Below are 26,933 nucleotides of genomic sequence, written 5' to 3' on the forward strand. Positions count from 1 at the left end.
TTAGCAAAGAGAAGGGACCCAGTAGTCTCTCATCTTGACTTAATTCTTGCTGGATTTCTCTCTTCTCTGCAGCCTGGCCCCTCTTCTGCCCTTAGATAGATCTTCTAAGCCTAGTGCTGACTCCAATCCAAACTGATGGATTTAGAAAGCAGAGTCTAACAGAGTCAGGGTACGTTGGAATATAGGACACATAAGTGCAGGATATTCTTTTCTGAAGCGAGAAGGAGCATGGTGTGTGGTGTGCAGACTGATTGGTGTGGGAGGGAGGAGAGATCAGCCCTTGTGAGAAAAGTACAGGCGGCATTGATGTCATTGCGAATGGATGTTGTGCTGTAGCTGCCACAAGACAGCATGTGGCCTGAGGTCACGTTAATAAAGACACTGTCTCTAGAATAGGGAGGTGCTCTACACTGATGATTCATTCAATTGATATTTTTGTGTGCCAGATACAGGACACACTATTTTTGCATCTAGGAAACCTCAGGGAACTAACAACAGACAGAACTTGTCAGCCATGTGGAGTATATGTTCTAGAGGAAAAGGCAGAGTGTGCACGCTGAGACTAGTAAGTGAGGGAAGTGTTTACATTAAAAGTTGGTAAGTGCTTTGAGGAAGGTGACCCAGCGTGTAAGTGTGTGGGGACAGGGAAGGTGGCTGTTTTACTAGGGCGGTCAGTGTGGGCCTCATTGAGAAGGTGACCTTTGAGTAAAGATGTGAAGGACATGAAGGAATGTCCATGAGGATGTCTGGGGCAAGTTCTCTCCAGGCAGGGGAGCCTCCAGTGCCAGTGCACTAGGGCAGGAGAGTGTCTGCGTGCTCAAGGAAGAGTGAGGAGGCCATCGTAGCTGGAGGAGAGAGGAACTGAGATGAGATGCAGTGTCCGGACAGATCATATAGACCTAGACAATATTAGAAGGGTTTTGATTTTGTCTGAGTAAGATGTGGAGTTTACAAGATGGTCTGAACAGAAGATTGACCTGGTGTGACTACTCTCTAGAAACATCTGGCTGCTGGGCAGAATGAGGAGGTGAAGGGCAAGAGATTCCATAGAGGAAACTGTAGGAAATGGTGCAGTGTCCAGGCTGGAGATGCTGGTGCTTGTCTGGGGTGTGAGCAGGGAACGTAATAGTAACTGATTGGATTCTGGATATATTCTGAAAATGACGTTTTACAGCAATTCCTAATGGATTAAATTTGGGTTATAAGAAAGCAGAATGAAGGAAGACCCCAAATTTTGAGATTTGCAAGTAGACATGTGGGGCACCTTCCGCAGAAGTGGGGAGACTCTGGAAGCAGCATATTTGAGGAGGCGGCAGCATTGGCATTCGGTTTAGGAAAGTGCAAACTGAGTCTGGGGTTCAGGTGAGATGACTTGGCTGGAGAAATAGTTGGAGGAGGTGACACCCTATAAATGAGGTTGAAAGCTTTGAGAACAGATGAGGTCACCAGGGGAGAATTGGCTACAGAAGAGGAAGGACAAGGACTGAACACTGGACCCCCCAGCGCTATGCGATCTGATCAGACCACACACCCGAGCAGACCGCATGGTTCTGAACACCGAGTCTAGACGGCGCAGAGACCAGGGGGTCCCGATCTTCCTTGTGCATCACCTGCACACCTCAGGTGGAAGGGAGCGTGAGAATCTGCATTTTAAACAAGTTTGGTGCTGAGGTTGCTGGTCTTCAGATCACACAGTTAGTAGCAACATTGTAGACCAGGATTCCCACGTGGCTGTGCATCAGCCTCACCTGTAGGGCTTGTTCATAAGGGATTCCTGGACTCCATGCCCACATTCTGAGATGGTGGGTCGGGGAAGAGGCCTGAGTACTTTGCAACAATCCCTACAAGCAGTCCTGAGGCTCAGGCAGGTTGGGATCCACTGAGGTCAGTGATCAGAGAGTAATCAGGGTGGGGAGGGGTTTTAAATCCGCATTGAAATATTTTTCCCTGGGAAGAAAAAGTCAGGACATTTTCTGGGAGATACGTGTTTTCTCTACCATGCAGTATAGCCAGGTGGAAAATTTAAGAAACAGTTATCCACTCAGCCTAAAGAAAATCTCTTGAGTTGCTAAGAGGGTAGACCTAAATTTTCTCCACACACACGAAAAAGGTGATTATGTGGCATGATACAGTTGTAAGCTAATGCTACGGTGGTAATTATTTTGCATATTAAGTGTATCAAGTCAACAAGTTGTACACCATAAACTTACTCAATATTGTAATCAATCATATCTCAGTAAAGCAGCAGGAAAGAGTCTCTGAATCCCTGCTCTCTCAGAGTTTCGCTACATGGTATTCTCATGCAATTCTTTATGGGGAAAAAAGGATTTCAAATTGTTCTAAATGGAATGAGAGAGAGAGAGAGAGAGAGGGAAAGAGAGATTGATTGTAGTTTTGTTTTATTTCAGGAAAAAGCCACAGAACAGCCCTGAGAGTACACAGCCAGGAACAGAATCCACAATCCCATCAGGTCGGGTCCCACAGAGGAACCCCTGCGCCTGCAGGTGGGCACAGATGCCACTGTTCACAGCACTGTCAGCCCTGATGCTGGACAATGCACCCTGCGGCTAGGCCTGCTGTCTCTGCTGCTCCTGACAACTGGACGACACTACCGCCACCTCTGCCACATGTGCCAAAGCATTCAGCACAATTCCAGCCTCCCTGTGTCACCATGTCCTGAGTCAGAGTCCAGCATGGGGTCACCTGCCTGGTGGGGCCTCAGGCTGTTTCAACCTGCCAGAATGTTTGGAAGCAGGTTTTTCTCTCTTATGGAGGGAGGTGGCCTCTACCTCCTACCAAGATCTTCAAGTTTGAAATTCCCCTAACTTGGGAAGAGGGTACAGATTCTAGGGGTGGAGGTTGAAGGTGAGGAAGGGAAAAAGAATGACAAATTTCAATTTTCGCAGCAGTGACCTAGACGAGAACTTGACCTGGTACATTGTAAGCAGTCAGGTTGGATGGATAAATAAGTAATAAATGACATCTTTCAACTTCTTCTGTGATGTTCTGTTATGGGGTCCAGCTTCTGTCTACTCCAGTTTATACTCAGATAAGCAGAGTGCATTTTTCAATAATGAAATGATTACTCAAAATGTCCTCTCCCTACCTTTGTCTCCTTCTAAGCTTATAAAAACAAGATCTGTAAGTCTTCATGGGATCCATACATAAACACTGACATTTTATCCTAAGTTTCATATTTCTTTGTACATGCACATCTTTCTGGGGAAAGTATCCATATCACTTATCAGTTTACATGTGATCCCCACAAAGAAGTATCAATACTAGTTTACACAGCAAGTTACTCAGTCTCTGGTCCATGAGGAACTAATGATCCAACTGTCTTAGCAGATCCAATGACATGACATAAATGCTCATCTTTTTCTTGCCAATTACCAGTCTGGGTCAAGATAAAGGTAGAAGTTTACTTGCTTACACTCACTTTCAATGTCTGTATGTTTCTTATTGTGAGCTGAGAGCAAACATTTCACAAACCAGCACTGGCTCACAGAAGAGATAAAGTATCATTGGTTTAGGTGGACTTGTATTCTAGTACCTACCATGGTGCCAGATAAATAGCAGGGGTGAAAACACAGGTCATGGAGACTCCATTCCCAGTAACGTGATAGAACTTGTTTTAAGGCTGCCTCTTCCAGTAAAAACAAATAAAAATAATAAATAAAGTATAAGAAGCTTCCATAAGTACAGTATCAAGAGAATAATTGTTCAGGCCAAAATATAGATGTGGGTAATAACCCAGAGGGAAAAATTGTTTTTATCCTTAGGGCATTAGCCAAATCTGGAAACATCTTACCTTTGGTTTTCTCAAGCTTATGAGCTGTATTTGGAAATGTCACCCAGAGAACTCATATTGGTTTTTTTTAATCCTGTGAAGTAAAAGCTTTTAGTAAGAAAGGCTTAGTGGAAGCCCCTGAAATAGCCACCCAAGCTCAGCCACGACAGAACATTAAAAACGATATTGTGTCTTGAGATAATGAAAGAAGTTAACGTCATCCTCAAAGACTTAAAGGATGCAGGGGTGGTGGTCACATCACATACCAGTTAACTCACCACTGTGGTTCTTTCGGAAACTGGAAGGATCGTTGTCAATGATAGTGAGACAATGCTAACTCTCAGCGCTGCTACCTTTCTTTTCATTTCCTACCTTTATGTTTCTACCTACAAAGTTCTCTCTTTTAAAAATCCCAAATTACCTGGAAGATCGGGCCAGTTTTTCGGGAATATAATTTTGATCTGGATTCCTGTGAAGTGAGCCCCAAAACCTTTGACTTGAGCTCTATTTATTCTGGTCTCTGCATTGCTAGCCTCAGCCGTGTGACAGGCCATGTAGTCAGATGGTCCCAAAGTCACCCTGTGGTTGGCAGACTCTAAGTTGGTCCCCGATGCTCCCTCCTCTGGTATCTATGCCCCTGTCTAATACCTTTGGAACATAAGCTGGACACAGTGACTCATTGGTAACAAATAGAATAGGGGAAGTGATGAATGTATATTTGGGGATCACCAGGGAAAAAGATATGAGGGACCCGGGGTCAGCTGTCTCAGGGCTGGCTGTCCAGGCCTGGCTGGGGAAGCAGAGATTCCCGATGGAACCCAATGACAACTGATGCTGCATTCTTTCCCTACCTGAGGAGTTTCTCCTCCAAATCTCAGCCTCCACAGTCACTGCCATCAGACAGGAGAAGGAGGAGGAAGAGACCATCAGCAGTGATTCTCATCCTGGCTGGAATGTCAAGAGAACTGTCTGTGAAAAGGACAAGAAGGGAAGTGAAGAAACGAAGGCTCCCAAATCTAACACCTGGTGACCCAAACGCTCCCCTATCAGACCCCGTGGCTAGAGAGATGAGGAGGGTAACAGTCTCCAGTCTCCCTGTGCTGTGCGCCCAACCCTGGCACAGCTCTCCCTTTCTCCATTTACAATAATGTCCCAGGAGCCCAAGTGGTGACACTGTAAATATATCTCTGCTCATCTTAGAACAGACCACCACAGCCCTACACTCCTGGGAAGTCCTGTTCTGCCGATATGTATTCAGTATGTGCAGCAGAACCCAAATAACAGTGGTCTCACAGGATGGAAGCCTGTGTGTGTCCCCCATGACAGTGAGGCAGGCAGTTCCAGGGCTGCTAGGGTGGCTTTGCACCACGAGGATGTCCAGGCGTCCAGGCCTCCTTGACCTTCCTTCTCTGCTGTCCCTGGGATGTTGCCATTGTTGTCATGACCCAAGGTACCTAAGACCATGTTCATGGTCCAGGAGCAACCAGGGAAAGCAGGGAAGGAAGAAAGGTTTCTTCCCTTTAAGATCAAAATTTTAAAGTTGACATCTGCTTCATCATATTGGCCAGAACTTAATCAAAAGGATACAAGTAGTGGAGATTGAATGTTTTTTTTTTTTTACTTTAATTTCTTTCTTTCTTTCTTTTGGCTGCATTGAGTCTTCGTTGCTGGGCTTTCTCTAGTTCCGCTTAGTTGCAGTGCGGGGGCTACTTTTGATGCGAGCACGGGCTCTAGGCACGCAGGCTTCAGTAGTTGTGGGGCACGGGCTTCAGTAGTTGTGGTGCACGGGCTTATTTGCTCCGCGGCATGTGGGATCTTCGCGGACCAGGGATCGAACCCGTGTCCCCTGCATTGGCAGGCGGATTCTTAACCACTGCGCAACCAGGGAAGTCCCGAATGTATTTTTAATCTGGGTGACTTTGTCCAGAAAAAAACTCTATTACTATGGAAGAGAGATGATTTTTGCTATACTTAAATTTTTTTAAATCAGCAGTGGAGAATTGTTATTATCAGTATCTTAAGCTGAGCCAGATTTGTATTTTAAAACCAGAATAATCTTAGAATATATTGCTAATTGATAACAAAATTGCAGATAGAATATGTGATAAATACCACCTGATAAAATGAAATTGCTCTCTATTACACTGTCGAAACTGGTAATAGTTACTGTGTCCAGGGAGGGAATTTGGAAGGGTTTTGGATGGGATGGAGGAGGAAATTTACTTTTCACTGTATATCCTTTATGTCATATGAATTTTTTAAACTTTATGCATGTATTAGTAAGTTGAAATAAATGTTGAATGACCAAAGAAAACCCCACACTCATTTAGTAATCATTTATTACGCGGTTACTAGATGTCAGGCTCTGTGCTGGGCCTCAGTGTGTGACACATCAAGGAACTCACGATGGAGTGAAATGGCCTGGTAAATGCAACATAGTCTATAATTAGTTGTCGGGGAAACAGCTTCCAGGAGGGAGGGAGCTGATTGAGAGCATACTGTGTGCCGGGTGTGGTGCCCCCTGCCGGGCACATAAAGAAAGCTAAGGTCTATGGCTTGGTGACCTGAATGTCTCACCCCGATGAGGGTCTGTGCCAGTCCATGACTTCCCAGGAGCCCCACCCTTCTCCTGTCCCTGTGTGGGACGTGAGCTGAGGATTGGAGAGACGACCTTGGCCCATTTGGTCCAAAAATTAGTAGAAAGGGTTAGTTAGAGAACACAATTTCCTAATGAAGCTGAGTAATCAACACGAGAGAAAATCACTAAGAAATAATCTGGATGAAGGGGAAGAAACCAACAAGCTAGAATCACAAGGAGTGACTCTGGGATCCTGTAGGAAAGTAAGATGGGAGGAATAATGGGAGCCCAGGGTTTGCTGGCAGGATGACACAGGGAAGAAAAATGTGGGTGACTTTAGTGACGGCACTTTCCTAGAGGTGTAGGAGGTTTGAAAAGTAAGGGGGCAAATATTCAGAGGGGACCCTCTCAGATTCCCACAGACCTGGAGAGAAACCTTTCCGATGAAAACATTGATTCTTGTATCCAGGTCGGTGCCGTGATAAACACAAGTCAGTTCTGCAGATCATCCTGCCTGAGGCGGACCCACAGTGACAATGACTGTTCAGTGACTGTGCAATCCGTGGCAGAGTCCTCACTACCTCGTGCTCCTGCTTCTCTGACCTGGAATGTCCCAGTGCAGACAGACTCTGAGATACCAAGGATCTACCCAAGGATCCCTGCCTCCTGGGGTTCACACCTTGTGGCTCTCCACCCCTGAGTGTGGGTGGGACTGGGACTTGCTTCTGACCAATAGAATATGACAACGGGGATGTCACTCCTGAGATTAGATCATAGAAGAGCAAGACCCCGTCTTGCTGGCTGACTTTCTACTGTCTTCACTGCTTGCAAGCTCTGAGGAAGGAAGCAGCTGCGTTGGAAAGTCCTACATGGCAAGAAATTAAGGTCAGCCTCCTGTCAACATCCAGCAGAAGTCTGAGGCTGCCACTGTAACAGCCCACAAGAAACTACTCAGTCTTCTTCCCTAAGGCAACCCTTTCCATTTCTTGGTGACAGACGTTCTGCTTTCTCTTTACCAGCATAAGGTCAGCTTCTCTGTCTATCCTAGTTGCTGTTCTCTCACTTCATCCAGGAGGCCCCAGAAGGGAGCAGCACGCAGGGTGGCAGGAAGTGCTGGTGAGCAGGGGTGTGGCCAGACCCCTCCTCATGTGTCACCTTGGACAGCAGATGTTCCCAGAAAGTCAGCTGGAAGAAGAGCAGTCAGGGCAGCAGGGATGGGAAGGAGATGCGTGAACACCCCTGTGACTCTCAGGCCCACGAGGGGCCGTGGTTTCAGGCTGTGAAATAACACAGTGATGAGTAAACTCTGCACGGCCCCTGCTGGTCTTCACCCTTCAGCATCTGGAAAGCCCAGCTCACACCCAGATGCAAACACCACTGCGGCCCTACAGCCCAGATGTGACCCTCACTTCCCCCCACCTCCGGCAAACACACTCCAGCAGCCAATGTAGAACCAACTCTCCTGTCACTTCAGACCCCATGGACACACCTATAGGGAGTGTGAGAAACGCAATAGACTCCCAGCCAGTCTTAGAGCCCAGAGGGGACAAGGAAGCTGTCAGAGCCTCCAGAGGAGGTGACCCTTAGTGAGGCTGGTGAACAGTGTATGGGAGTCAACACAGGAGAGTGAGTACAGACCTGGGCGCGGCGGTCAGAACGCTGCCTTAGAGTCATGGCTCAGCCAGCTGAGGGCCAGCCAAGCTCTGAGGCCTCAGTTTCCTTGTCTGTAAAATGGGGTTAATTGCTGTCCCTATCTCAGAGGACTCTTATGAGATTTAAATAATTTGATTCATGTAAGTCCCTTAAAATGGTATCTGACACATTTACTAACGCAAAATCCTGGGAAGGAAGAGAGTCCACGCGTGCAGCTCCTGTTTCTTTCTTCCAAGAGGACGAGGACCACTTCTCCCCAACACTCATCACCTCAGCTTCTTACTCATGTGCAGATGGAGAGCTGTCCTGTCTCTTATATCCCCTGAGGTGGGAGGGGCACCTGGAGAAGGCCAGGGTGGGGGCCAGGATGAGGACGCATCAGAGCAATGCACACCCGCACACCACAAAAGCACACATACGCATACAAAGGCCCACACATGCTTGTGTACACTCACCCACTCACATACACACAAACATCCACACACATTTCTATACGCATGTGAACACACACAGACAGACACACATGCAGGTTACACTCTCCTTTCAGATTTGCCAGTTCATTGTAGGACTGGGCTTAATACTACTTCATCTTTGTAAAAACATTTAGGATCCTGCAGGAGACGGACCTGAGAATTTTTGTCCCACTAGAAAGAGACCCATTCCCCAGGCAATCTGGTACTTTCTGGGCCTCATGTGGCCCTGCTCCTGGAACCCTCATAGAGGAGAAGGGGAGCTGAACTTAGATCAAGGTCCTGGAGTCCAAAGGCAGCCACGTACACTGGCCTGACCTGGAACAGGGGCTCAGGGGATCCAGCAGGTCCCCAGCCTCCCAGCTCACCTGCACTTTCTCAGCTGGCCTCCCACCAGCCAGGGTCCCTCCACGCTTTGCTGCACAACAGAATGTCTGCACGTTGGCTCCAGAAGGCACGAAGACAGGAGTTGCAATTCAACCCCTGAGGTGTGAGACCCTTGGGTCAGAACAATGAAACCCAGAATCCCTTCCTAACCTGAGTTCTTGGTGTTCTAGAGCACAGTTCTTGCAGGCAAAGTTCCAGCAATCTGAACTCCTGCAAACACAACGCCACTGACAGCAGCTGCAAGGAGAAGCTGGCCAGCAAGTGCTCCCTTGATGGGGATGCTGGGCTGGGAAGACGGCTTTGAGGAGGAAAGGAGAGTGAGGGGCCCTGACCTCACATCTGAGCCCTGACCCTGCTGAAAGTCCCCAGAAGGGCTCCTACTTCCCTGAGAAGAAGGTTCCGCCTCAGATCCCTCCACACCGGACCTCAGGAAGAGGGGTTCAGGCAGCCCCTGGTGCTGCACGTGGCACGTGTGTCTCTGATCGTCTCCAGAAGGCAACACCAGGGCCGCCCACTTCTGGAACGTTCTGTCCTCTGAAGGCCTGGTCTCTACAAGCTCCATGGCCTGGGTCTGGTCCTCCTCATCACGCTGCCGGGTCAGGGTGACCTCTGAGGGTAGAAGCCCAGGGCCCAGGATCTCAGGGTGACCTCTCCGTCAGGGCTGGGATGCTGTGTCACCTGTGCTCTGGAGGCTCTGCGGGAGACAAAGCAGGGAGGGCTCAGGCAGGGCCTTGCTGAGTGCCATCGACTCCAAAAATCAAGACACCGTAAGTCCTGATGGTTTGGCTGCCAACCAGCACAAGGCAGGGACCGTCCTCTAGGCAGCGGGTGAAGGGAACAAGCACTAGACAAGCCAGGTCCAGACAAGGAGGTGAGAACTCTGTCCAACGTTCTCCTCCAGGATAAGATCCTCTTCAAGGACTCTCCTCCCTCTTTTTTTTTTTTTCCTGTCAGTGGTGTGCAGGGTTTTTTCTAACAGTTTTATGTTTCATCGTTTTTAAATCTTGTGACCAGACAAGTTTGTTGCCATTTCTACCATTTTGGACTTTATTGAGGCTTTGTGTATTGTACGTTGTAAACTTTTGGACAGTTCCAAACATTTGCAAAGAAGGTACATTCTCTGTGTTCTTGGAATAGGATTTGCTCTATCTCCATGAAGTTTTCCTTAGTAGTTTTGTTATTTAGGTATTTTGTATTGACACTTATTTTTTGACTTCTTGATATGTTATGGACTAGAAGCAATCACTCAAAGATTCCTATTAGCAATGAGTTTTTGCCCATTTTACTTGTATTCTTATAGTTCTTGCTTTTTATATTTGATACTTTTTTTCTGTATGACCTTTAAGGAGAGTTGTATCTTAATTGTGGATTATAATTTTCTTAGTAACATAAAACACCCTCTGTTGTCTTACTTAATAATTTTTTGCTTTGAATCCAATCCTGTTTGATAATAAGATCAAGACCTCAGATTTCCTTCATTTTGTATTTAGCTTATATATCTCTGCCCAGCACTTCCTTCATTTTAAATTTAAAGCTTTTAAAAATGTATATTTAAAGCTTAATTTTAATTTGTCTAGTTTATATCCTCAGGTAATTTCCTTAGAGGTTGTAGTATTACTGGCATGTTTCAAACACTTTCAAAGGCAGAAAATGGCTTTCTCTCTTTTTTAACATTGTCTATAAATGATATATTGGTGGGTAGAGAATCCTTGGATCATGACCCTTTCTTCAGAACTCTATATATCTACTCTTTGACTCTGATGTTGAAACCGACCACTTGGAAAAGCAGCTTTTACTCTCTGCCCCTTTGGTCCATTGCTGGTGTTTGTGCGCATGCACGTGCTGATGATGGGAAATCATGCCTTTCTCTCAGGAGTTCTAACTGTGACTTCATTTTCTCTAGATACCCCAGGAAGAAGTTCTGGATTGAAAAGCCTATCAGTCCTCAAATCAAAAAACAGACACAAGAATTTTCAGATAAACTTCTTTCTTTAGAGAAAGGACTCAAAGGATTCCATGGTAAAGGAAGGGGTTCTGAGCCTAGAAAACCTTCTTTCTTTCTCTATAATGTTTCCTTAGGTTTTGATTGTGGCCGTGGCTTCTCAGAGTTCCTTGCTCTTGTGCACGTCACTCACACCACGCAGGGACATTGGGGAGGGAATCTAAGCAAGTCCAAACCAGAGAGCATTCCACATGATAGTCTAAGAATGTTACCTAGACTAAAGCAGAATCATAGTCAATAGGTCTCAGAGTTGGTAAAAAGGTATTTCACATTTAACAGTGAAGCAAAAGAAAATTGGGAGGCTATGGAAAACAGTGTGGCATTTCCTCAAACAATTAAAAACATAATTACCATATGATCCAGCATTCCCACTTTCCAAAGAATTAAAAGCAGGATCTCAAAGAGATATTTGCACACTCGTGTTCATAGCAGCAGTATTCGCTATAGCCAGGAGGTAGAAGCAACCCAAATCCATCCATCAGTGGATGAATGGAAAAACAAAATGTGGCATATGCAGACAATGGAATATTATCCAGCCTAAAAAAGGAAGGAAATTTTGACACATGCTACAACATGGATGAACCTTGAGGACATTATGCTAAGTGAAATGAGCCAGTCACGAAGGGACAAGTACTGTATGATTCCATTCATGCGAGGTCTCTGAAGTAGTCAAATCCACAGGAACAGAAAGTAGATTAGTGGTTGGGAGGAGGGGGAAATGCGGAGCTGCTGTTCAATGGGTAGAGAGTTTCAGCTTTGAAGAATGGAAGAGTTCTGGAAATTGGTTGCACAGCAAGTTAAGTACGCTTAAAACATTAATGAACTATACAGTTAAAAATGGTAAAGATGGTAAATGTTATGTGTTTTTACACAATAAAAAATTTTTTTAATTTAAAGAATACTGGGAGAATGAATCTAAAAGAGGTATCTTTGAGAGTGGAGAGAAATAGTATGGTCTAGGACTAGAAGTTTAGGACTTAGTTTAACAACAGGGAATATGTCCACAGGTACTCTTTAATGAAGCACCAGGTGGGTTCAGCAGATGTTGGCCGGGATATTTACATGAACCACTTTACACTGGACAGCTCTGGGTGTCTCCTGAATTGATTTCTCTATTTCACTTGCGTTTTCATGGTGCTTTGTCACCTTCTAAAGTTATATTAGCCAACAGTAAGAGAATTTGACCTAGAAGATGTGGTGTCAGAATCGCTTGCTGTCCTTTGGTACTTTTATTCTAGGAAAATTGATGAGGGATCTGGAATATAAAACAAGTGAGCATCTGGAGAGGATAGTGGCTGAAGTTTGCTAATTGCAGCTTTCCTGTGAAGCTCCATTATTTATGGGTCAGCTCTTTCATTTTAAAGAGGAAGGTCTTCGTGTGACTAATGTATCCAAATTCTTTATCTTGAGAATTCAGATTTCAAAACCACAAACCTTTCCCCAGATTTGTGCAGCTGCACTGATCCCAGTCCTTACCGTTTTTCCCTCTCAAGTCTCATCACACTGCCTGTGCCCTTGAATTTTCTGTGTTCTCTTCATTTTCCAGATATGGTTGCTAATAGTATGAGCACAAGGTCAAAAGCAGTTTCTGGCCTGGCCCCCTGAGGAGTCTCCCCCCATTGTCATAAAGGCCCCGGGACCTATGGGATAAATCTCATTTGCTGTCTTTTGTGATGCCACGCCTTTATCTCCTTGTCCCCACAGGGAGGATCATCCTGAATTCCCAGACAGCCAGCGGCTACCTCCCAGTGTTTCCAAATGGGAAGAGCATGATATTCACTGGCTTGTGGATGAACACATAGCAGCATGGTCAGCGATTTGATCCGGAGCCTGGCGTGCTGGGCAGTAAGGGCTTCACGTGGGGCAAAGTGTATTGGGAAGTGACAGTGGACAGGATCTGGTGGGGAGCAGGGGAGGAAGAAGAAGCAGTGAAATACAGGGGTGGAAGCAGAGGTGTGTTTGGCCGTAGCTATCTTGGTGGATTTCTAGGCATCCCTGATGGGTCTAGTTCTCCTGGATATAGAGGTGAGAAGGAGGAGTCGGAGGGGAATGGTCGCAGGAAAACGGAATGTGGCCAGAATTCTGCCCGGTGAGGGTGGCAAGAGAGTCAGTGGTGAGAAAAGGGTTTCTCAGCTTCACCCCTGAGGAGGGGTTCTGGACTCTGCAGCTGTCTTCAGCTGGGGTCTATATATGCACCGGCCCTGAGTCTTGCCAGATCCTGTCCTACTGTCCAAGGCTGACTGGAGCTGCTCTGGATTATGATGGTGGGAAGGTAACCTTTACCAATGCCAGAACTCAAGAGTTTCTCTATGAATTCTCATCTTCCTTCACTGGGAGAATTTTCCCTTTCCTGTGGCTTGACTGCATGAGATCCAAACTTACCCTGAGACCCTGAGAGAAGACCTCCTGGGCACAGCCCTCGGTGTTTTCATTGATCCTCTGCTCCTTTACATCATTCCCAGCTCTCTGCCTCAGCTAGGTGGTCCTGCGGGGCTTCTGAATGCACTTAGGTGACTGGAGCCTTATGGTAGTCAGGAGTCTCTTGTCCTCACTGCTTTGTCTCTAAAATGGGAGTCGTAACACTTGGTCTGCTTTCTCTACAAGGGAATGGTTGAAATGTCTTTAAAGTACTTATTAAAATGTGTATTAATTATTAATTTTTCTCTTCTGTTGCCTTTGATTTGGTTCTTCACCTGCCACTGAGACAAAGGTATGAGAACGAGTGACTATATCATGGGACTGCAGCCCCTGCCAGGAATAGGAATTGATTACAACATCCATATCCATTTCTGGAGCACCTTTTCTGTCACAGAATTTCTCCTGCCATCCTTCTAAGCAGCTGAGCAAACAGTAAATGTTTTGCAACTCGTACCTGCTTACTATTGATACATTATGAGACTTGAGCTATCTGGAGTGGGAATTGGTTTATTTCTTTCTGAGGTGTTCTGATAATTTTTGCAATAAGAAGGGGGGAGTGGGGCTTCCCTGGTGGCGCAGTGGTTGAGAATCTGCCTGCTAATGCAGGGAACACGGGTTCGAGCCCTGGTCTGGGAAGATCCCACATGCCGCGGAGCGGCTGGGCCCGTGAGCCATAATTACTGAGCCTGCGCGTCTGGAGCCTGTGCTCCGCAACAAGAGAGGCCGCGATAGTGAGAGGCCCGCGCACAGCGATGAAGAGTGACCCCCACTTGCCACAACTAGTGAAAGCCCTCGCACAGAAACGAAGACCCAACATAGCCATAAATTAAAAATAAATAAATAAATAAAAATTTAAAAAAAAAAGAAGGGGGGAGTGGAAGCCATGTGAGGTTCAGGTGTATATGAGTTTTTGGAAGTCACTTGGTCCTGAAGTTCAGTCTTATATCAGCTGTGTTTTGAGATGGTAGAAATAGATACTTAGCTTAATATTAAATTAGTAGTCTTAACTATAAGCAGCAGAAAACAAATTTGGCTAATTTTAGAAAAAGGGAAATTTATTAAACGTTACTGGGGCTTTTCGAGTGTAAAGAGGTAGGGATATGTGTGCCTACCTGCTTGCAAATTCTGCCCCAAGAGAGCTGGGAGTCAGTGCGGGAGCTGCAGTGAGAGGGAGGAGCAGGTGGGGGAGTCATCAGTGGTTGAGAGGATTGTTGGGATTGTCAGTACGTAAACAGAACATATGATGCATGAGGACAAGCTAGTGGAGAGTGGGTGTGATCTGGTGGGGAGCAGAGGAGGAAGAAGTAGTGAATACAGACAGGGGTAGAGCCAGAGGTGTGTTTGGCAGTAGCTATCTTGGTGGATTCATAGACCCAACTGATGGGTATAGTTCTCCTGGACATAGAGATGAGAATGAAGAGTTGAGGAGGGAATGGTCTCAGGAAATTAGTGGATAGAACAGGCCATAGTTCTTCATGTAACTAACTCCTAAATCAAAATCTGGCATAAGTGCACCAGATTGCCAGAGAATAGGATGCCTGCCTGTGCCCCAGCAACATTAAAGGTTAGGAAAGTGTGCTTTTGGCTTCTGTAATAAGAGGTGGTCTCATCAAGACTCACGTAGTTTAGCATTCTCAAGACATGGGAGCAGATGCTAGCTGCTTAAGAAGAACGTCCCTTATTTAAACTGCTGGGTTCAAGAGATGTGGGTATACTTGCTCTGATAGCTCAGTTGTATAAGAATGTTTTGTCAAAAAAATATGACCAAACAACACAAGATTCCTAAACCCTATTACTGTATCTATCAATACAAGCAAGTACAAGTCGATTGCTGACGTTGTATGTTCAGATCCTCATTATAGCAGGGACAAAGCAATGTGCAACCAGATTTTTTCTATATGGTGAGTGGCCAAAGGTTTTAACTATTATATTCAATTACAGTGCAGTCCATATTTCACTTACAGGACTGAAGGGAACAGATTTTATGGGTTAAGGATGTAGATAGAGGATGTTGCAGAAGTAAATATGAGATGAAATATGAGTAATTACTAAAGAACAGGGTCAGAATTTAGCAAGACAGTGTTGAAACTGTTCCTCTTTAGAATGTTTCTTAAGTCAAAGATTAATGTTAGTAAGATACTTATTAGACACATAAATAGAAAAAAAATCAGGGGGTTTCCCTGGAGGCGCAATGGTTGGGAATCTGCCTGCCAATGCAGGGGACACGGGTTCGAGCCTGGTCTGGGAAGATCTCACATGCCGCGGAGTAAATGGGCCTGTGAGCCACAACTACTGAGTCTGCGCGTCTGGAGCTTGTGCTCCACAGCAAGAGAGGCCACGACAGTGAGGGGCCCGCGCACCGCAATGAAGAGTGGCCCCCGCTCGCCGCAAGTAAAGAAAGCCCTCGCACAGAAACGAACACCCAACACAGCCAAAAATTTTAAATTAATTAATTAATTAATTAATTAATTAATTATTTTTAAAAAAGCTACCTTAGGATCCTTAATTTAAAAAAAAAAAAAATCAGAAAAAAGAAGCCAAGAAGAGAAATTATGTCTGATACTAGAACCACAGGGAAGAGTCCTCTGGAGTTTCCAGATTCTGTGCCAAGAGCATGACTCTGAGGGCCCGCCCTTCTCTCAGGACAACTAAGGCATCCAGTCTCTCCAGGGATGGAGGGGAAGACAATCCCCGAAGTAAGTGGTTAGCAGTTCCCTTTGACTCCGGTGGCAGCAATGGGCACTATACTCTGGGCGACTTTCTCTCTCTCAGGCCTTGTTCTCTGCCTCACCCTCAATCTGTCTGGAAGTCTGATTCCAGCTCTTCTGAGTTACTTGGCCCCCACACAGGTCAGGACCAGAAGTGGTGTTCTCCAACCCAGAAACCTGGAGCCTCTTTCTCTGAGTTGTCTCAACCTGAACTTACAGCTATCCAAGGAACAGGAGATTATCCCAGACCCCAAGTCCAGGCTGGTGTCTTTCTCCCCCCAACTCAACTGTCCTGTCTGTTCCCAGGATGTTCACATGAGTGCTGCTGGAGTGTCCCATTAGGGATGCAAAATGTCTGAATTTTCTGATTCATCCCCTCAGATTCCCCCAAAGACACATGCAACCCATCACTCTATCTCTGACTGTGAGGTCACCCTAAGATGCTGGGCCCTGGGCTTCTACCTTATGGAATAACCCTGATCTGACAGCATGATGGGGAGAACCCAACTCATGGCACAGAGGTTCTGGATAGAGAAAAATATACCATGCTAACACTAGTCTAATGAAAGCAAGAGTAGCTATATTAATTTCAGACACAGCAGACTTCAACACATGGAAGGTTATCAGAAATAGCAAGAAAGGCGTCACACACTGATAAAAGAGTCAATTCTCCAAAAAGACATTAAAATCTTTAATGTGAATGCACCTAACAACAGAGGGTCAAACTCTGTGAGGTAAAAACTGATAGAATTGATAAGAGAAATAGATGAATCCACTCTTTTAGTTGGAGACTTTAACATCCTTCTCTCAGAAATGGACAGAGCAAGCAGGCAGAAAATCAGTAAGGACATAATTGAACTCAAAACACTATCAATCAACTGGATATAATCGATATCTATAGACTACTTCACCCAACAACAGCAGAATACACAGTCTTCTCAAGCTCACATTAAACATTCACAAAGATAGACCACATTCTGGGTCATAAAACACACCTTAACAAAATTTTTTTTAATAAATTTATTTATTTTATTTCTGGCTGTGTTGTGTCTTCTTTGCTATGCGCAGGCTTTCTCTAGTTGCAGCAAGCGGAGGCTACTCTTTGTTGTGGTGCGCGGGCTTCTCATTGTGGTGGCTTCTCCTGTTGCAGAGCACGGGCTCTAGGCACACGAGCTTCAGTAGTTGTGGCTCACGGGCTCTAGAGCACAGGCTCAGTAGTTGTGGCGCACAGGCTTAGTTGCTCCACGGCATGTGGGATCTTCCCAGACCAGGAATCGAGCCCGTGTTCCCTGCATTGGCAGGCGGATTCTTAACCACTGCACCACCAGGGAAGTCCCCACCTTAACAAATTTAGAAGATTAGAAGTCATACAGAGCCTGAACCAAGATGGCGGAGTAGAAGAACGTGCTCTCACTCCCTCTTGTGAGAACACCAGAATCACAACTAGCTGCTGGACAATCATTGACAGGAAGACACTGGAACTCACCAAAAAAGATACCCCACATCCAAAGACAAAGGAGAAACCACAATAAGACAGTAGGAGGGGCGCAATCACAGCAAAATCAAATCCCATACCTGCTGGGTGGGTGACTCACAGACTGGAGAACACTTGTACCACAGAAACCCACCCACTGGAGTGAAGGTTCTGAGACCCATGTCAGGCTTCCCAACCTGGGGTTCCATCAATGGGAGGAGGAATTCCTAGAGAAACACACTTTGAAGGCTAGTGGGATTTGATTGCAGGACTTTGACAGGACTAGGGGAAACAGAGACTCCACTCTTGGAGGGCACACACAAAATAGTGTGTGCATCGGGACCCAGGGCAAGGAGCAGTGAACCCAGGGGAGACTGAACCAGACCTACTTGCTAGTGTTGGAGGGTCTCCTGCAGAGGCGGGGGGTGGCTGCTTTTGTGGGGACAAGAACACTGGCAACAGAAGTTCTGGGAAGTACTCCTTGGCATGAGCCCTCCCAGAGTCGGCCATTAGCCCTACCAAAGAGCCCAGGTAGGCTCCAGTGTTGGGTTGCCTCATGCCAAACAACCAACAGGGAGGGAACCCAGCCCCACCCATCAGCAGTCAAGCAGATTAAAGTTTCACTGAGCTCTGCCCACCAGAGCAACACCCAGCTCTACCCACCACCACTCCCTCCCATCAGGAAGCCTGTACAAGCCTCTTAGATAGCCTCATCCACCAGAGGGCAGATAGCAGAAACAAGAACTACAATCCTGCAGCCTGTGGAACAAAAACCACATTCACAGAAAGATAGACAAGATGAAAAGGCAGAGGGCTATGTACCAGATGAAGGAACAAGATAAAACCCCAGAAAAACAACTAAATGAAGTGGAGATAGGCAACCTTCCAGAAAAAGAATTCAGAATAATGACAGTGAAGATGATCCAGGACCTCGGAAAAACAATGGAGGCAAAGATCGAGAAGATGCAAGAAATGTTTAACAAAGACATAGAAGAATTAAAAAACAAACAAACAGAGATGACCAATACAATAACTGAAATGAAAACTACACTAGAAGGAATCAATAGCAGAATAACTGAGGCAGAATAACTGTTAAGTGACCTGGAAGACAGAATGGTCGAATTCATGGCTGTGGAACAGAATAAAGAAAAAAGAATGAAAAGAAATGAAGACAGTCTAAGAGACCTCTGCGACAACATTAAACGCAACAACATTCACCTTATAGGGGTCCCAGAAGGAGAAGAGAGAGAGAAAGGACCAGAGAAAATATTTGAAGAGATTATAGTCGAAAACTTCCCTAACCTGGGAAAGGAAATAGCCACCCAAGTCCAGGAAGCACAGCGAGTCCCATACAGGATAAACCCAAGGAGAAACATGCCGAGACACATAGTAAGCAACCTGGCAAAAATTAAAGACAATGAAAAATTATTGAAAGCAGCAAGGGAAAAAGGACAAGTAACATACAAGGGAACTCCCATAAGGTTAACAGCTGATTTCTCAGCAGAAACTCTACAAGCCAGAAGGGAGTGGTATGATGTATTTAAAGTGATGAAAGGGAAGAACCTACAACCAAGATTACTCTACCCGGAAGGATCTCATTCAGATTCAATGGAGAAATCAAAAGCCTTACAGACAAGCAAAACCTAAGAGAATTCAGCACCACCAAACCAGCTCTACAACAAATGTTAAAGGAACTTCTCTAAGTGGGAAACACAAGAGAAGAAAAGGACCTACAAAAACAAACCCAAAACAATTAAGAAAATGGTCATAGGAACACACATATCGATAATTACCTTAAACGTGAATGGATTAAATGCTCCAACCAAAAGACACAGGCTCACTGAATGGATACAAAAACAAGACCCATCTATATGCTGTCTACAAGAGACCCACTTCAGACCTAGGGACACATACAGACTGAAAGTGAGGGGATGGAAAAAGATATTCCATGCAAATGGAAATCAAAAGAAAGCTGGAGTAGCTATACTCACATCAGATAAAATAGACTTTAAAATAAAGAATGTTACAAGACACAAGGAAGGACACTACATAATGATCAGGGGATCATTCCAAGAAGAAGATATAACAATTATAAATATATATGCACCCAACATAGGAGCACCTCAATATATAAGGCAACTGCTAACAGCTGTAAGAGAGGAAATCAACAGTAACACAATAATAGTGGGGGACTTTAACACCTCATTTACACCAATGGACAGATCATCCAAACAGAAAATTATAAGGAAACACAAGCTTTAAATGACACAATAGACCAGATAGATTTAATTGGTATTTATAGGACATTCCATCCTAAAACAGCAGATTACACTTTCTTCTCAAGTGCGCACAGAACATTCTCCAGGATAGATCACAGCTTGGGTCACAAATCAAGCCTCAGTAAATTTAAGAAAATTGAAATCATATCAAGCATCTTTTCTGACCACAACGCTATGAGATTAGAAATCAATTACAGGGAAAAAACGTAAAAAACACAAACACATGGAGGCTAAACAATACGTTACTAAATAACCAAGAGATCACTGAAGAAATCAAAGAGGAAATCAAAAAATACCTATAGACAAATGACAATGAAAACACGACGATCCAAAACCTATGGGATGCAGCAAAAGCAGTTCTAAGAGGGAAGTTTATAGCTATACAAGCCTACCTCAAGAAACAAGAAAAATCTCAAATAAATAATCTAACCTTACACCTAAAGGAACTAGAGAAAGAAGAACAAACAAAACCCAAAGTTAGCAGAAGGAAAGAAATCATAACGATCAGAGCAGAAATAAATGAAATAGAAACAAAGAAAACAATAGCAAAGATCAATAAAACTAAAAGCTGGTTCTTTCAGAACATAAACAAAATTGATAAACCATTAGCCAGGCTGATCAAGAAAAAGAGGGAGAGGACTCAAATCAATAAAATCAGAAATGAAAAAGGAGAAGTTACAACAGACACCGCAGAAATACAAAGCATCCTAAGAGACTACTACAAGCAACTCTATGCCAATAAAATGGACAACCTGGAAGAAATGGACAAATTTTTAGAAAGGTATAACCTTCCAAGACTGAACCAGGAAGAAACAGAAAATATGAACAGACCAATCACAAGTAATGAAATTGAAACTGTGATTAAAAATCTTCCAACAAACAAAAGCCCAGGACCAGACGGCTTCACAGGTGAATTCTATCAAGCATTTAGAGAAGAGCTAACACCCATCCTTCTCAAACTCTTCCAAAAAATTGCGGACGAAGGAACACTCCCAAACTCATTCTATGAGGCCACCATCACCCTGATACCAAAACCAGGCAAAGATACTACAGAAAAAGAAAATTACAGACCAATATCACTGATGAATATAGATGCAAAAATCCTCAACAAAATACTAGCCAACAGAATCCAACAACACATTAAAAGGATCATACACCATGATCAAGTGGGATTTATCCCAGGGATGCAAGGATTCTTCAATACATGCAAATCAATCAATGTGATACACCCTATTAACAAATTGAAGAATAAAAACCATATGACCATCTCAATAGATGCAGAAAAAGCTTTTCACAAAATTCAACACCCATTTATGATAAAAACTCTCTAGAAAGTGGGCATGGAGGGAACCTACCTCAACATAATAAAGACCATATATGACAAACCCACAGCAAACATCATTCTCAATGGTGAAAAACTGAAAGCATTTCCTCTAAGATCAGGAACAAGACAAGGATGTCCACTCTCATCTCTATTATTCAACATAGTTTTGGAAGTCTTAGCCTCAGCAATCAGAGTAGATAAAGAAATAAAAGGAATACAAATTGGAAAAGAAGACATAAAACTGTCACTCTTTGCAGATGACATGATAGTATACATAGAGAATCCTAAAGATGCCACCAGAAAACTACTGGAGCTAATCAATGAATTTGGTAAAGTTGCAGGATACAAAATTAATGCACAGAAATCTCTTGCATTCCTATATGCTAATGATCAAAAATCTGAAAGAGAAATTAAGGAAACACTCCCATTTACCATTGCAACAAAAAGAATAAAATATCTAGGAATAAACCTACCTAAGGAGACAAAAGACCTGTATGCAGAAAACTATAAGACACTGATGAGAGAAATTAAAGATGATACCAACAGATGGAGAGATATACCATGTTCTTGGATTGGAAGAATCAATATTGTGAAAATGACTATACTACCCAAAGCAATCTACAGATTCAATGCAATCCCTATCAAGTTACCAATGGCATTTTTTACAGAACTAGAACAAAAAATCTTAAAATTTGTATGGAGACACAAGAGACCCCAAATAGCCAAAGCAGTCTTGAGGGAAAAGAACGGAGCTGGAGGAATCAGACTCCCTGACTTCAGACTATACTACAAAGCTACAGTAATCAAGACAATATGGTACTGACACAAAAAAAGAAACATAGATCAATGGAACAAGATAGAAAGCCCAGAGGTAAACCCACACACCTATGGTCAACTAATCTATGACAAAGGAGGCAAGGATATACAATGGAGAAAAGACAGTCTCTTCAATAAGTGGTGCTGGGAAAACTGGACAGCTACATGTAAACGAATGAAATTAGAACACTCCCGAACACCATACACAAAAATAAACTCAAAATGGAGTAGAGACCTAAATGTAAGACCAGACACTATAAAACTCTTAGAGGAAAACATAGGAAGAAGACTCTTTGACATAAATCACAGCAAGATCTTTTTTGATCCACCTCCTAGAGTAATGGAAATAAAAACAAAAATAAACAAATGGGACCTAATGAAACTTAAAAGCTTTTGCACAGCAAAGGAAACCATAAACAAGACGAAAAGACAACCCTCAGAATGGGAGAAAATATTTGCAAACGAATCAACGGACAAAGGATTAATCTCCAAAATATATAAACAGCTCATGCAGCTCAATAGTAAAAAAACAAACAACGCAATCAAAAAATGGGCAGAAGCCCTAAATAGACTTTTCTCCAGAGAAGACATACAGATGGCCAAGAGGCAGATGAAAAGATGCTCAACATCACTAATTATTAGAGAAATGCAAATCAAAGCTACAATGAGGTATCACCTCACACCAGTTAGAATGGGCATCATCAGAAAATCTACAAACAACAAATGCTGGTGAGAGTGTAAAGAAAAGGGAACCCTCTTACACTGTTGGTGGGAATGTAAATTGATACAGCCACTATGGAGAACAGTATGGAGGTTCCTTAAAAAACTAAAAATAGAACTACCATATGACCCAGCCATCCCACTACTGGGCATTTTCTCAGAGAAAACCATAATTCAAAAAGACACATGCACCCCAATGTTCATTGCAGCACTATTTACAATAGTCATGTCATGGAAGCAACCTAAATGCCCATCTACAGTCGCATGGATAAAGAAGATGTAGTACATATATACAATGGAATATTACTCAGAAGCTGGGCTGGAGCTCACCATGCGGCCATGTTATTCTCCTGTTGGACATATGTCATCTCACAGAACATCAACATCAGACAAGGACATCTGAGGCCATGACGCAGTGAGACAAAACAAGCCCACGACATCATTCTGTCCAAGTACAGACCAAACAAGGCAGCACTGTGCACCTCACAATGGACCAAACCTTTCCCTGTGCTGACAAGAGTGACCACGGCTTCTTTCCAATTACAGCTGCATCCTCACTCTAGTCTTCCCTCCATACAGGGAAGATTCACTGACAAGCCCAGTCACAGAATTGCCCACACTTCCTGACAACACCCAATCTAGAGTGAGCCCCTCCTCCATACGCCCTCCTCAAAATCACCCAACCAGAGCCCACATCCTGTATATGTTCTATCTAACACCTCACACTAAGACAGCATGGTCCCCTATGGTGTGTCATCTCCCTCCTTGCTGCATCCAGTAATAACTCCAACTTGTTTGCCCACAAATTTGCTCCTGGCGGTCTTTGGCTGAAGAACATTGAGACAGGTTACCTGTTTGTCAATTTTTTTTTAAAGTGTCATTGAGTTTGAATAGGGGCATGTGTTTGTATCTTTGTGAGTGTCTGGTTGACAGAAGATTTATGGCTTTTTATGATTTTTCAGCTTTGGGTCATATAACTCTTCATTCCACAAGTGTAAAACATTCATGTAAAGGAACTTTCCTGGTGGTCCAGTGCTTACGAATCCACCATCCAATGCAGGCGATACAGGTTCGATCCCTGGTCAGGGAACTAAGATCCCACATGCTGCAGGGCAACTCAGCCCTTGCGCCACAACTAGAGAGCCCGCGGGCCTCAACTGCTGAGTCTGCGTGCTCTAGAGCCCATGCTTCACAACAAGAGAAGCCTGAACGCCACAACGAAGACCCAGCGCAACCGAAAAAAAATTCATGTATATTTTTATCTAGGAGAGAGGGGTCCACGGGTGAAGGGAAACAGAATTGATCGAACTTGGGGGGAAAGTATAGCAGGAGCAGTAAGTAAAGAATTCTAAGGTTACATCTTCTACTTTATAATTTTACAAGTATGTACAGGGCCTACAAGGTATTTGATATATGATGTATTCTATAACTACTTCCTCTTGGGCTAAGTGAACTCTTTGTGTCTGCTTATGTTTACCAGGTTAAGGAAAACAACACCAAGAGCTCAATGTAATATAGACAAGGATTATCTCCAGTGATGGGCAGTTTTGAACACTTATGACCTTAGGGTGATAAACTATGGTTTGGTTAATGTGTGAACACTCTAGTTGTTAAAATACATGTTAATGAAACTTTCGGTGCATGCTGTATTTTAAGGATATATCTAAGACCCACGTAGACAAATCCATGATTTCCATATGAAGATTATTTTAATATGCATCAACCTATGAGTCACACAGTATCTTTTTGGGGGAAGAGACTTAAGATTAAGAATATTCTAGATATGCACTGCCCAATATGCTAGCTACTAGCCACATATGGCTATTTAAATTAAATATAAGTGCTCAGCACAATAGCCAGTTCTGAGGTGCTAAGTAGCCACATGCAGCTAGGGGCTACCTGACTGGACAGGACAGATACAGAATAATTCCTTCATCACAGAACGTTCTATTGGCCAGGACTGCTCTTCATGCTTTGTGGGCCTCAAGTCATATACATTAGACCCATGTGAGATGAAAGGGCCAATATTATTTCCCTTAGAGACTATGTCAGATTTCTGTCTGGGATATGAATACATATTAAGCTGGTGTGTAACAAAACCAAACTAGGTTATGAGTGGGTGTGGTGCTTTCAGGCACAAACTGTTCCCAGGTCCAAAGGGAAACACCTGTCCCTCCACCTCCCTCCCAGACACTGGCACCAATTTTCAGGGGGTGAGTTCTCTCCTAGAGGAGTCCTGGGCAGGGCCCTCAGCTAAGTTTAGGGAGGCAGCAAGTCCAGCTCGGGGAGAAGGATTCTTGGAAATGACGAGAAGGCAAAGGCAGGGATCAGTTGGGAGACTCCCTGGTTTATTCAGAACAGCAGTTCTCAGAGTGTGGTCTGTGGAACTCTTGACGTCACTGAGACCCTTTCATGAGATCCATGAGGTGAAACCTACTTTCATAGAATTACTAAGATAATATTTGTCTTTTTGCTATGTTGACACTTGCTTTGAGGTATAACAGCATTAATAGAGACTATGGTAGCAAACTGCACTAGTAATTATTTTCACCACAACTTACTTGCAGAAAAAAAAAAAAAAGCATGTTTGCTTTAAAGTGTCCTGGTTGATGCATTAAAAATTCTTATCTTTTCTTAATAAACCATAATGGAAAAGAATATAAATATATATGTATATATACATATATATATATAACTGAATCACTTTGCTGTACAGCAGAAATTAACACATTGTAAATCAACTATACTTCAGTAAAATAAATTTTAAAAAATAAATAAATAAAAATTCTTATCTTTCCTAAATCACCATCCTTAAATCCTCATTTTAAAAGTATCTTCTGTGATGACATGGGAAGTACCCATCAAGCCCTTCTGCTACATTCCAAAGTACTATGTCCCAAGGAAAATAATTTGTGTGAGCTGAACTATCCTCTTTTTCATGGAATACAATTTTTACTTGAAAGAACGAATGACACTGGAAGATCCATATAACTTAGTGAAACAACGTATTACTTTTTAAAAATCTTACATTAGTACGAGACATTCAATGTGCAAAATAGGCTTATGGATTTTAATGTAACAGAATAGGAAATATTCAATGATATTGTTTCAGGTCCACTTTGAAAATAACCTTTGAGAAACTGCCACTTGTGCAGTTTTAGTTTTGTATCAAAGATAAACATCCACGATTATCTGAAAAGGTTATGAAAAATACTACTCCTACTGGGACTTCCCTGGCGGTCCAGTGGTTAAGACTTCCCCTTCCAGGGCTGGGGGTGAGGGTTTGATCCCTGGTCGGGAGCTAAGATCCCACATGGTTCGCTGCCAAAAAACCAAAACATAAAGCAGAAGCAACTCTGTAACAAATTCAATAAAGACTTTAAAAATGGTCCACATTAAAAAAAAAACAAACTACTCCTACATTTGTGTGGGCCTTTTTATTTTCACAGACTTCAGTCAACATAACAGATTCAATGCAGAAGCAAACATGAAAATCCAGTGGTCTTCTAATGAGACAGACAAGAAAGAGACTTGCAAAAATATAAAAACGTAAAAAGCTCCGCTTTTCCCAACTACCGTGTTTATTCTGGGAAATAGTTATTTTTCATATTAAATGCATGGGTTATTAATATTATTCTAAATAAATTAATTTAAAATGTTAAACTCTGTTATTTCTACTAAGGAAAATATCGGTAGAAGTAACCACATAAACAAAATTATCCTGGGGGTCCTCACTAATTTGTAAGACTGTATGAATATTCTGACCAAAATGTTTTGAAAATCGCTGACTACACATCCCCTGGGCCAGGACTCGGGGAGACAGTGCGACAAACAGCTCCTGGTGCAGGAGGGGAGGGATCAGGGCAAAGTCCCAGGTCCCGGGGAGGGCGAGGCTCTCAAGGTCCCAGGCTCCAGGGCAGTGTCTGGGGCTCTGACGCTCCGTGTTAGGGTTCCCCGTCTCCCAGAGTTTCACTTTCTCTCTCACCACCTGTGTCGGGCCCTCCTGCCTGGACACTCGTGACGCGAACCCAGTTCTCACTCCCATTGGGTGTCCGGTTTCTAGAAGCCAATCAGCGTCTGACCCGCCGAGACTCAACTTCTCCCCAGACCCCGAAGATGCGGTAACGGCACCGCAAACCCCCGGGGGTCGGGTGCGCAGGACCCCCAGGGAAGGTTCGATTCCGCCGCCCCCGGCCCAGACACGCCCCCTCACGCCAGTCCCCGCCTGTCCCTCCCTTGCTTCCCGCCCCCTCTTTTCTCCCCCGGAAGTCCCGGCCCTTCTCCGACCTTTTCCGTCTCACGAGCCCCTCGCCC

General features: G+C 44.0%; 1 protein-coding gene across 2 annotated transcripts in view; it reads left to right on the top strand.

The window, feature by feature from the left end:
• Positions 1–26,933, top strand: part of LOC309638923 (BOLA class I histocompatibility antigen, alpha chain BL3-7-like) — a 33,690-nt gene that overhangs the window by 4,577 nt on the left and 2,180 nt on the right. Inside the window, exon 6 of one of the 2 annotated variants that reach the window (XM_082415463.1) lies at positions 2,409–2,990. The exons of the other annotated variant lie outside the window; for it this stretch is intronic. Coding sequence (XP_082271589.1) covers positions 2,409–2,545 — 137 coding nt within the window. The 3' untranslated portion in view covers positions 2,546–2,990. Of the gene's footprint in view, positions 1–2,408; positions 2,991–26,933 lie in introns of those variants that run through there. 2 annotated transcript variants of the gene reach the window in all.

The sequence above is a fragment of the Balaenoptera physalus genome (assembly GCF_965194825.1).
Source record: "Balaenoptera physalus genome assembly, chromosome: 11".
NCBI lineage: Eukaryota > Metazoa > Chordata > Mammalia > Artiodactyla > Balaenopteridae > Balaenoptera > Balaenoptera physalus.